Genomic DNA, 13,364 nt, shown 5'->3' with positions numbered 1-13,364 from the left:
CGCGCGTCTAACATTATATCTGAAATAACAAACTTCTTGAGCTGATGATAATAACCTGTGCTTGATTATTGACGTGCTTTTGAAACCCGATCCTGTCAGACACTGACAAACGCGAGAGTGAAGCGTGAAGAAACAAAGGAGAAGCCGGAAAAAAAGGAGCACATTATTATTCAGCAAACATGAACAAAATGCCATGATTAACTAACTTATTATCTTCACATTTTGGACTAATATGAACCGGGAATGATGGAATTACTGTCGAACAGAGGCTACATGTGCTGCTGAAGATTACAGACACAGATGAGAGGTTTTCACTGACTGTAGGCTATATTTTGTGTTGTTTTAAACCTAAATACTGACGAAATGTCTGCTATACTGTAGTTCTTCTGTAGTTGGTAACATATCGGAGACTGTAAGGGTCTGTATGTGTTTATAAATGTTCATTTATTTAGTTATTTAATATACTTACAGACGTTACAGTAGGCTATTTCACACTGTCATTGATCTGCAGTTATAATCAACTCATGTTCATAGAAAAGTTAGTAATAAACATTTCTACACAAGTATTTATGTGTATGAAGCATCTGTTTTGTGAGAAGAGCTTCTCATATAATATGTAAGTGACCCATACAGCTTTACTGTAGACATTTTCTCGAGCTAGAATGACATTGACTGAAACTTCTGTCATACACCACGCCCACCAAAAGGGTATCCTTTTTAGTGGAAACGCAAGCCTGATAAAGGTGACCCGTACCAAACTGAACCGTACCGTACCAGTCAGTGGAAACGAGCCATTGGTGTCGTCATCAGAGCTGGTGTAGTCGCTCTTCAGATGCTGCACCGGCTGAATCAGTCATCTGGTCTCGGAGCGCTGTCGCGGTACATTGATGCCTGATGTGACAGTCACGTGGCGTCTGCGCAGCATCAATCCAGACAAAATTTCAACCAGCATGCACCACTTTAAGACAGATTTCGATCAATCTGCGCAGCGCTGCTTGAAGTCAAACACACCTATTGTTCGGAAAGAGGTCCAATCAGTGGCATAGCAGACGGTCCCGCATGATCAGGGGGCCTCGCATCATCACCGCCCGCCCGCCCTGTCAGTCATCCACACAACATCCACATTTCTGTCATATTTCAGTTCCAACCCAACCAAGTGTGCTGCAATCCTGCTTTTGAGTGAAGGTCTCGGTCGTTAGATCGCCCCCTGGGGGCTGGCTGCAGTACAAGTCATAAAGCCCACCTCCTCCGTATTAATGAATGAGACTTGAGCTCAAATAAAAAAATTGATTACACTTGCAATAAAATGTCCCGAAAGATGGTTTTGGTCAATTAAGGCACTGGTTATCATGCTGATAGGTGCAGATCTTCATTTCTGTAAACAGTTTGTTTTTAGCAGTAATTTAATGCTGGGTGTCATCGTGATCGTTTCTCAAAGCTGACAGTCTGAGCTTCGGCAAGAGACTTAAGTGTTGTTATTCGATTTCTGTGTTATTTTGAGTTCAGCAGTAAACTATAGTTTCTGACATACAGGATCTGGTGGAACACTGCTTATTCAATAAGGTCAGGGCTTTTTTCAGGCTTTAGTTTGCTGATACATGCCTACCCAGATGGCAAAATACACTCGGGCCAGTTCCGACTAGATAAAAGTTTAAAAGAGAATTCTCTCTTAAACTTTTACAGTTTTTTTTATCTCCCCTGCAGCATTTTTACTTCATGTTTTTCTTTATGCACGCTTCCACCAGCATTTTTCATGATTTTTCACCTATAGAAAAATGAAAAATAGTTTACCACCCTTTATTGTATAGGAGGAGCTCTGAGTTCATTCATGAATACAGTAGTTGTGAGTAAATGTTGAATCTATCAAGGACAAACCCAACCAATTTACTTACAGCAAAGCAAATAAGGAAATGCACAGCTTCACATCCTCTGTGAAATTAAAAACCACAAAATACAGTATTTCTCTTACCTGTGGTAACTCGAAAGTCACTCGAAACCAAACAGTTTAATAACGTATTATGAAATAACTGTACATAAATAGTTTAACTTCATTATGAATGGAATCACAAAATCACACAGGTAATGCTGCTCCTTTGCATGTTAAACAATTCCCTTGTACGTAGCAGTGTTTGGTTAGCAGTTTAAAGTAGAGACGTGTTGATTTTACATTTTCAGTGTTGACATTTTGAGTGAACAGTCAAAAAAGATTAATTATTTTTCCTCATTATTACCATCACCTGTGATCGCCACTAGAGAGAGCAGTTCAGTTTGATTTTTATATCCGGTATAAACACACCTTAAACACGGGTAGAACTGAAAGTAAAAATGTTTAAAGAGACGCCATTCAGTGGCTTTACTCAGCACGCCTGAACAGACGTATATTTTCTGGTAAGTTCAAATAGCCTATTCTTCATGTACCAACGTCATGTTAAAATGTGCTGCTATTTTATTTACTTTCTTTGAACGACATTTGATATAAAACGCAAATTATAATGCCTACTTAGGAATTCATCTTTGCAAACTAGTAAACCAAAATGGCGGAAGTGTTTACGTTCGACATGTTAACGTGAGGCATTATTATCCCGCTCTCTTTGTTTTATGTTGGAACATACGACACAATTCTTAACACAAATACATAGTGAGGTTAACACATTTCCAGATTCAAAACAGTGTAGTATCTTGTACTTGTGCACGAACCCAGTTTAATGAATATGTTCACGCTGGTTTGGTTGCAAAAGAGAAGTTTGTCATTAGCATGTTGTCAATTCTAGTAGTAGGTCTAAATTCGACACTGTGCAAAATCATTGTTGAAATGCATTCAAATAACCACGAGGACTGTAAACTGATCAAGTTACTTGTAATTTAAAAAACATAGGCCCACAGGTATTCAGATATTTATAAATAAAATAATAATAAAAAGTATACTGCCTAGATGCATCTCATGTTGCCTTTTTACAGTGTCATAGTGAATTTAAGTTACATTGCAACTAATTCTCATTAGATTATAAGAAGACGGTTAGGGTTCGTGTAAATTGACATGTACTTACAAAGTTTCTTATAGTCAGTTAAATGTCTGTTGAAGGAGCATCAACAGATATTAAGCAGACAGTCTACTAATACTCAAATGGACCATCAAAATAATGTGGTACCATGATATTTTGTCCTTGACATTTTTGTTTTGATCACTTTTTTTAATAATAATGATAATAATAATAATAAAGAAATCAATCTTTGAAGATGTTTGTGTTTGTTTCTATTTTGGTCAAATTATAGATAGGCCAATAATGTTTGCCAAGACCAAAAGTTATGAATTATGACACTTCTTTTACAATGGCTTAAAGAAATATGAAAAACACAGGATAAATATATATATTGAACACTAATATGTTTTACATGTAACTTTAATCAGAGATACTTATTTTTAGTAATTTACTTTATTTTACTAGACTTTTATAGTAATTTATTTTTAATTGTTATCATAGGGTTGGTAATTATTAAACTGTAATTAATTCACATTAGGATGTATCATTGTGCCTAAAGAACTCTTGTGTTGCTGCATATAATATCTAAAATTAATCTCTTATGCTCAATACTTTCAGTAAATGACAGCAGGTGAACACTAAAATGAGTCAAAAGAAGAGAGAAGATATTGACTCAGAAATGAATTCTGCATCTCCTGGATCAATCTGTGGATCTGTAGAGAGTGATGGCTCCATTGAGAAAACTCCTCCTCACTTTGGTGATGATACACTGACCTGTGACCTCGGGTAAGACACTGGTTATTTCAGGATTTTGTCAGAGGAGTTTGTCTGAACTTAAGTCACTTTTCAAAAAGAGTAAAAAAGACACCTAATTTCTATTAATGTAACTATTCTCTACCTAGAATAACAGTATTAATAAAGCTCTGTATAATTTTTGTAAACTAATTGTTAAATTAATTAGAATTTTAGTCAACTTCATTATTTTAAAGAGCCCATATTATAGATGAAATAGGGTCATATTTAGGTTGTAAGGGTCTCCAACAACAGTCTAATATGCATGCAAGGTCAAACAACACTTTGATGGTCTTATAATCTGCCTTTATTTTTACCTAGTTATCCCAGCGACTCCCATATGAATCGTTCAGCGATTCATTTGTACCCAAACCCGTCCTCAGCGCGAAGCTAATCTGCGCTGATTGGACCAATGACAGGCTGCTGCGATTGGTCGACGACACTGACAGGCTTCAGGGCGAGACAGAGTGAAATGCCCAGCAGATTATCAACAATATAAAAGTAGTCACAGTGTACACACGCTTCATAGTGGATTTTGGCTGCCAGTGGGTGAATGTAAATACAGACGATGGACTAGAAAATACTGACGACTAACTATTTATCAAGCAAAAAGTCCAAGAACTGGCGAGGATATGTCCTAGCAGTCTACTTGCTCTTTTTACACACACGCACACACAGGGCCGGCGCGTCCAGAATAGAGACGGCGCGGCGGCGACACCTCCCTCCCCCTCCGCGTCCTCAGTTACATCCGAGATTGCAACCCTAAGATTTCAACCGCGACACCCCCTAAAGTCCTCACTTTACAAACGGGTCCCTTTGATCACCCTTTGCCTAGAGCTTTACCCTATTCAGAGACACACACACACACACACACACACACACACACACACATCAACCTCCTAAGAGGAGACACTCACACAAACGACCGTCCTCAGAGGAGACACACACACACATCACACACACACACACACATAGCTGACTATCCATAAACAAAGCGGCACGCGTCGCGTTTTCAACGTAGCTTTACACGCGATATGAGAATATAAAGAGTTAACCTGATACAGCACACGCGGTTACAAGTAACAAAACACAACTAAATGCATAATTTGCAAGCTAGAGTAAACGAGGCAACAATTTTAATCGCACGTACTTACACTGGTGAAATGGGGGAAGAAACTGATTCATGATCCACTGATCCTTGTTCTGACAGTCTTTACCGATCCTTCCTTTTACAAACTGAAGAAGTCTTCTTTGTAAGCAGGTAGTTTCCAGAGGCTCTCGATCTGCTCAAGGCTAGGCTATATGCTAAGTTTTCATCTTTGGGTGAACTGTCAATAATCTCCATCTGCACAGCGTGACTTCATTCTACCGGTGTCTCTGTGTGTGTGTGTGTGTGTGTGTGTGACTTTTTTCTGTTAGTGGGCGGGGCCGCAGGTTTCAAATCTCCCGGGCTTGCGCGTGCAACTACTTGTGTTTCGTAGCTGCGTCATCGCGAAACACCTAATAACTCGTTATCAAGACGACTCGTTTGAAGCACTATGAGTCGACTCTTTTATAGATGAAGCAATAGTTGTAAACACTGTACACTTACAGATTTAAGCCTTAGCTGGATATTTCACTTCACTTAGAGCTGTGTGACACACTACATGAGAGGGCATTTTCAAAAAGCCATAATATGGGCTCTTTAACTTGGTATTACTGTACTTACCACATGATTTTGCTGTGTTCTTTGTTTGATAATAAATAAAGGGAAATGTGTGGATCAATCAAGCTTAATGGTAAGTGTGTGTAAAAAAATGCTTTTTAATTTGTCTTATGCAAGCATCAGTGGCAGAAAGAGATGGAGATCAGAGTCTTTAGAACCCAGTGGTGTGTCTGTGAAGAGCAGCAGATCAATGATCCCACCTGAAAACTTCAGTAATAAACCAGTGACATTTGACTTTGTGCTAAGTGAAACACGGGACAAACCAGAGAATGATGAACTACAAAGAATTAAAGACCAACACAAAACCCACATGAAGAACAAATATAAGAGATTATTTGAAGGAATTAAAGTAAAAGAGACAGAAACCCTCCTGAGTGGGGTCTACACCCAGCTGTACATCATAGAGGGAGAGAGTGAAGGAGTGAATGAAGAACATGAGGTTTTACAGATGGAGAAAACAGCCAGAACAAAACACTCACAACACACTCCAATCTACTGCAATGACATCTTTAAAGAGGAGAAAGAGCAAATCAAGACTGTTCTTACTAAAGGCATCGCTGGAATCGGAAAAACCGTCTCTGTGCAGAAGTTCATTCTGGACTGGGCCGAGGGAAAAGCCAATCAGGATGTAGATTTCATGTTTGTGCTTCCATTTCGAGAGCTGAACTTGATCAGAGATCATCAGTACAGTCTTCACAGACTTCTGCTGGACTTTCATCCTGAACTTGAAGATCTGGAGCCCAAGATTTATGAGGAGTGTAAAGTTGTGTTCATCTTTGATGGTCTGGATGAAAGCAGAATCACACTGATGTTTTCAGACGCTCAGAAAGTTTGTGATGTGACTGAGACTTCATCAGTGGCTGTGTTGATGTCAAAGCTGATGAAAGGAGAGCTGCTTCCCTCTGCTCTCATCTGGATCACCTCCAGACCAGCAGCAGCCAATCAGATCCCCTCCAAATACATCAAGCGTCTGACAGAAATTCAGGGATTCACTGAGCCTCAGAAGGAGGAATATTTCAGGAAGAGAATCAGTGAGCAGCATCAAGCCAGCAGAATCATCTCACACATCAGAAGAGCAAGAAGCCTCCACATCATGTGCCACATACCCGTCTTCTGCTGGATCTCATCCACTGTGCTTCAGAAGCTCCTGGAAGAAGATCTGAGTGCAGAAATCCCTCAAACTCTGACTGAAATGTACATCCACTTCCTGCTGATTCAGATCAACATGAGGAATCAGAAGTATAAAGAGAGAGATCCAGAGAAACTCCTGCAGTCCAACAGAGAAGTGATTGTCAAACTTGCTGAAGTGGCTTTCAAACAGCTGATGAAGGGCAATGTGATGTTCTATGAGGAGGACCTGATTGAGAGCAGCATAGACGTAACGTATGCCTCAGTGTATTCTGGGATTTGCACTGAGATCTTTAAGGAGGAATCTGTGATTCACCAGAGGAAAGTCTACAGCTTCATCCATCTGAGTGTTCAGGAGTTTCTGGCTGCTTTCTATGTGTTTTACCTTTATGTAATGCAGAATGTGGACACATCTCGTTTTTTAGATGTAATTCATAGTCTGCATAGGGAAGCAGTAGATAAAGCCACTGAGAGTGAGAATGGGCGTCTGGATCTGTTCCTGCGGTTCCTGCTGGGCATCTCACTGGAGTCCAATCAGAGACTCTTACAGGATCTACTGACCCACACAGAGAAGAGCTCAGAGAGCATTAGGAGAAGCACACAGTACATTAAAGAGAAGATCAGAGATGGACATGGACTCTCCACTTAAAGATCCATCAATCTGTTCCTCTGTCTGTTGGAAGTGAAAGATCAGACTCTGTCCAGAGAGATTCAGGAGTTTGTGAAATCAGACAAACAGTCAGAGAAGAAACTCTCTCCTGCTCACTGCTCAACAATCACCTACATGCTTCAGATGTCAGAGGAGGTGCTGGATGAGCTGGAGCTCCAGAAATACAACACATCAGATGAGGGCAGAAGAAGACTGATTCCAGCCGTCAGCAACTGCACAAGAGCTCTGTGAGTGTTTAATCTGGTGGAGAGATGTTTCTGAATGAAACTTGCATTTCTGGTACTGGATTAATAAATGTTAAGTATTTTTGGGTACAACTGAATTCTCATTTGTTTTCTTCTTTCAGTCTTGCTGGCTGTAATTTCTCTGCTCAGGATTGTAAAATTGTGTCAGTTCTTCAATCCTCAAACTGTGTCCTGAGAGAGCTGGACCTGAGTAACAATGACCTGCAGGATTCAGGAGTGAAGCTGCTCTCTGATGGACTGAAGAGTCTAAACTGTCAGCTGGAGATACTGAGGTATTAATAACATGTAAAGGATAATTGACAGTCAGCTGGTCATAATGTTGCTGTTTGTAGATGTTCTGTGTGTCTGTGTTTCTGCAGGTTATCTGGCTGTATGGTGACAGAGGAAGGCTGTGGTTTTGTGTCTTCAGCTCTGAGTTTAAACCCCTCACACCTGAGAGAGCTGGATCTGAGCTACAATCACCCAGGACAATCAGGAGTCCAGCTGCTCCGATACACACTGGAGGATCCACACTATACACTGAAGAAACTCAAGTATGAAACTCAACTAAACTAATGTAAACTATTTGGATAAACCCTCTGCTCCAACACGTGTGTCAGTAATTTTCAAGTAATTTAGTAAATCCTGACAGGATCATTTTAAATCAAAACAGTTTTAATTCCAACACCAGTATGTTTATTTAATCTGCTCAAAAACTAAAGGGAACACTTAAACCACACAAGCTCACTCCAAGTGTTTCCCTTTTCTTTGAGCACTATATATTAGTACTGAGAAACCATTTTGCTACTAATAATGCTGTTCAACATTCTTTGCTCGTTGTGTCCCCATTTAGTTTGGAGAGTGGAGGAGATTTCAGAATCACACCAGGATTGAGAAAATGTAAGTCACAAACACAGGCATACTTTTGCATTTCCATCATAGTTTCTGATGCAGTACTTCTAAAAGAGCATTAAAGAGCCCATATTATACATGAAATAGGGTCATATTTAGGTTGTAAGGGTCTCCAACAACAGTCTAATCTGCATGCAAGGTCAAAAAACACTTTGATGGTCTTATAATCTGCATTTATTTTTACCTAATTATTCCAGCGACTCCCATATGAATCGTTCAGCGATTCATTTGTTCCCAAACCCCTCCTCAGCGCGAAGCTAATCTGCGCTGATTGGACCGATGACAGCCTGTTGTGATTGGTCGAAACTGACAGTCTTCAGCGCGAGACAGAGTGAAATGCCCAGCAGCTAATCAACAATATAAAAGTAGTCACAGTGCATACACGCTTCATAGTGTAAGGTGTGGATTTTGGCTGCCAGTGGGTGAATGTAAATACAGACGATGGACTTAAAAAAACAGACGACAAACTATTTTATTGAGCAAAAACTCCAAGAACTGGCGAGGAGCCCTTCACCTGCTCTTTTCACACAGACAGACAGACAGACAGACACACACACACACACACACACACGCACACACACACACACACACACACAAACACACTCAAACACCTCCTCATTAGAAGACACCAATAGAGAGGGAGACGTCCGCGACACCTCCCTCACCACCCGCGTCCTCGGTTATATCTGCGACACCCCACGTCCTCACTTTGCTAACGGGTCACTTTCGTTTTCACTTTCGGGTTGAGGGCGGCGTGATAGTCCTTAACCTAGAGCGGCAGTTCAGCTTGCTGAACCGGCCCTGCGCAACACAAACACACACACACACTCACCATTCGCCTAGACTAGAGCACCAGTTCAGCTTGCTGGGTGCAATTTAGACAGCTCCCTTGAATCTGAGCTGAACTATTTTGAAACTTGACCATTGCATGTGTGTAGGAATAGCTGGCGATCCGTAAACAAAGGGGAACGCCTCACCTTTTCAACGTGGCTTTACACGCGATATGAGAATATAAAGAGTTAACCTGATACAGCACACGCGGTTACAAGTAACAAAACACAACTAAATACATCTTTTGCAAGCTAGAGTAAACGAGGCAATAATTTTAATCGCACGTACTTACACTGGTGAAATGGGGGAAGAAACTGATCCATGATGCACTGATCCATGTTCTGACAGTCTTTACTGATCCTTTCTTTAACAAACTGATGAAGTCTTCTTTTTAAGCATGTAATTTCCAGAAGCACTCAGAACTGCTCAAGGCTGGGCTATATTGCTGAGGTTTCATCTTTGGGTAGACTGTCAATAATATCCATCTGCACAGCGTGACTTCATTCGACCGGTGTCTGTGTGTGTCTCTCTGTGTGTGTGTGTGTGTGTGTGTGGGGGGCTTTTTTTTCTGTGTTAGTGGGCGGGGCCGCAGGTTTCAAATGTCCCGGGTTTGCACGCGCAACTACTTGTGTTTCGTAGCCGCGACATCACGAAACACCTAATGACTCGTTATCAAGACGACTCGTTTGAAGCACTATGAGTCGACTCTTTTATAGATTAATCAATAGTTTTAAACACTGTACACTTACAGATTTAAGCCTTAGCTGGACATTTCACTTCACTTAGAGCTGTGTGACACACTACATGAGAGGGCATTTTCAAAAACCCATAATATGGGCTCTTTAACACAGGGCAAAATTAAAACATAGTTATTCTAACTTTCCTTACTGTGAGCATGAGCACCACTGAGAAGAAGAAACACATATATGTTGGCATAGCGCACATAAACTAAACTGAATTCCAGCAGAACCAGTTACACAAACCTTATATAATGCTTATGCAAAAGTTTGGCCACCCCTGATAATTTGCATAATTGCAAGTCATAGCCTGCTGGCCTTTCAAATCAGCAGTTTCGTTTGGATATATTTTATAGCCTAGGGGAAAAGTAACATTTCAGTTCTGACATGTCACTTATTTAATCAACAGATGTGAAGCAATTTCAGTCATAACAAAAAGAGACAGGTGCAAAAATTTGGGCATCCCAACAGAATAATGGCATCAATCTTTTATAGAGCCACCTTTTGCTGTAATAACAGCCTGTAGAAGCTTCTTATAGTCAAGGAGAAGTCCCTGAGTTCTTGCTGAAGGCATTTTGGGTCATTCTTCCTTGCAGAATTTCTCCAGTTCAGTCAGGTTTGATGGTGCTGAGCGTGTACGGCTCTTTTTAAATCAGTCCACAGATTTTCAATTATGTTTAAGTTTGGGGACTGATATGGCCATTTATTGTCTCATGTCAGAGCATGAATTCCTTGGTAGATCTTGAACTGGGCTTTGGGGTCATTGTCCTGCTGAAACATCCAACCCTGGAGTAACTTCAACCTCTTGACTGATTCCTGAACATTGTTCTTTAGAATTTACTGATACTGGGTAGAATCCATGCAACCTTTAACTCTGACAAGGTTTTCAGTACCTGTGCTTGCCAGACATCCCCACCGCATGATTGCCCTTCACCATATTTTACAGTAGGGAGCAGGTTTTTCTCCTTGAATGCTGAGTTCAGCCAAGCAAAGCGCCTATGCTTTTTATACCCTTCAACTAATTCATGTTGGTGAATTATCCTAGTTTTAGGTCAAGTTCCCATGTTGCTGCTTTCAGGTTTACAATAAGGAGAAGCACAACTAGCAATCGGCTATCTTAAATATACTTCTTCATGATTGGTTGCACCTATTTTGAAATTGTTTAGCTTCACTGAGTCACTCTTAAGCTGCGGTCACACTGGTCAATGCGAATGCGTCAGACCGGAAATGCAAGGTCATACGTCAAGTTTCGCAGGTTGCTGCGGTGCAAAGTTCAAGCTCGGTGAACTCTGACCTGCGAAATCGCATCACTTGGCTGTGTGAGACCAATCGAGGATCAAAACAGGACCTCTCTGGACAGAAATTTAAAGCATGGAGCAAATCGCTGGCTTTTTAAATGTCTAATCATCTTGTTTAATCCCGCCCCCTTTTCGCAGCGCCGTAGGACAGAATTTCGCACACACAAAGCCCAGTGTGACCGCAGCTTAATGAATGTTGTGCTGTAATCAATCAGCATCAAGTGACTACAGGTTTTGAAATCCACACAATAGTAGGTCCAAACTTTTGCACAACCTATTTCAATTTAATTTCACACATCTCAATACTGCTACACTTTGGATTTCTGTCTGAAAACATGACATTATTTTGCTTTCTCTAGAAACCGAATGGCAGTTTACTGTGATCTTCTCTTATAAAGAAAGAGCACATCATTATGCAGCCACAGAGGGGGGCCCATTTTTTTTTTTGCATAAAACTGTATATAACATTTTAAACTCATCACTGAGTCACTCTACAATTCTGTGTCAGATACATATTTAGTCTGTGTTTGTAGTCTCTGTGACTTTTATCAAAAAGTTCTTTATGCTCAGACACCATTGATGCCAAATGTGCATTAAATCAGGCTGATAGAAACTTAGCTGTACTGACTTGTTTTCATCTTTTTGTGTTTAGATGCTTGTCGTCTCTCACTGGATCCAAATACTACACATAGTTGCCTGATCCTGTCTGAAGGGAACAGAAGAACAACATATGTGAAAGATCCTCAGCCGTATCCTGATCATCCAGAGAGATTTGAACACCATGAGCAGGTTCTGTGTAGAGAGACTCTGACTGGACGCTGTTACTGGGAGGCTGAATGGAGCGGCTGGGGTCATGTTGCATTGTCTTATAAAGGAATCAGCAGGAAAGGAGGAAGCGACTGTCGGTTTGGACTCAATGATAAATCCTGGAGTCTCTATTGTTGTGATAATATGTACTATGTTTGGCACAATGATAAGAGCATAAACATCCCCACTCCTTCATCTCCCTCTAACAGAGTAGGAGTGTATGTGGACGTGCCGTCCGGCTCTCTGTCCTTCTACAGCATTTCTGACACACACTCTCTCACACACTTACACACGTTCAACACCACATTTACTGAAGACCTCTATGCTGGGTTCAGGGTTTATCATGATTCTTCTGTGACTCTGTGTAAGATTTAAAAAACACTTTAAAGACATGAAGCATGAAGAGGAAGAAACACATAAATGTTAGCATAGGGCAGGCATGGGCAAACTCGATCCTCGAGGGCTGGTGTCCCTGCAGAGTTTTGCTCCAACACTAATCAAACACACCTGAACACCCTAATTAGTGTCTTCAAGATCACTAGAAAGCTACAAGCAGGTGTGTTTGATTAGGGTTGGTGCAAAACTATGCAGGACACCGGCCCTCCGGGATCGAGTTTGCCCATCCCTGGCATAGGGCAATAGTTCATGGTCCTTAAGTCCTTCTTAGTCCATTCGACTGTAATTGCACTGCATGTTCAACTTAAAGGGTAACATGTTCAAGACAAAATTACAGTGAAATAACCATATAAACTTCTGTAATAATTGAAAACAGTTCTATAGCGCAAATACATGTTTTAATGTGCAGTATGTAGGATTGCCCTAGTGGTTGAAGTAGGTATTGCAGTCCAAAGTCAATGTATTGGAGAAGGGTTTTTTTTCACCCGGCCACTCCCATTACGACACAATGCATACACAGGTTGCCAGATTGACAACACAAACATGATCGATCTTGTAATATTTGTTACATTTGTTATATTTGATTTGTTTGCTGAATTCACCTCATGTGGATTTGTATAACTGAATCTCATTTGGGAGGCTGCTACTGCCATCTTGAGGTCTGCATTTTTGGCTGTGCCTGCAAACATTGATACAGCCTTCATGACTGAAATGTAATGCGGTGCATTTTCCACCAAGGCAACCCAGGGTGCTTAAATATAGTTTGGTAAACTCGCAGTGGGCTGGTTATAGAGATCAAATAATACCAGACAACCAACATATATTTACAGAACATTTTTCTTTTGCATCTAGAAAACCACTTAGTTTTTTAGTTTCCTAGTTA

General features: G+C 40.7%; 1 protein-coding gene across 1 annotated transcript in view; it reads left to right on the top strand.

Moving 5' to 3' along the window:
* LOC130222071 (NLR family CARD domain-containing protein 3-like) overlaps nt 1-13,364 on the top strand; it is a 43,712-nt gene that overhangs the window by 29,157 nt on the left and 1,191 nt on the right. The window contains 2 exon segments of the mRNA XM_056454697.1: nt 8,354-8,400; nt 11,931-13,364. The exon segment at nt 11,931-13,364 is cut by the window's right edge and continues 1,191 nt beyond it. Of these exon segments, the coding sequence (XP_056310672.1) occupies nt 8,354-8,400; nt 11,931-12,460 (577 nt within the window). The 3' untranslated portion in view covers nt 12,461-13,364.

Source organism: Danio aesculapii, chromosome 1 (assembly GCF_903798145.1).
Source record: "Danio aesculapii chromosome 1, fDanAes4.1, whole genome shotgun sequence".
NCBI lineage: Eukaryota > Metazoa > Chordata > Actinopteri > Cypriniformes > Danionidae > Danio > Danio aesculapii.
This window is presented reverse-complemented; position numbering and strand designations above follow the sequence as displayed.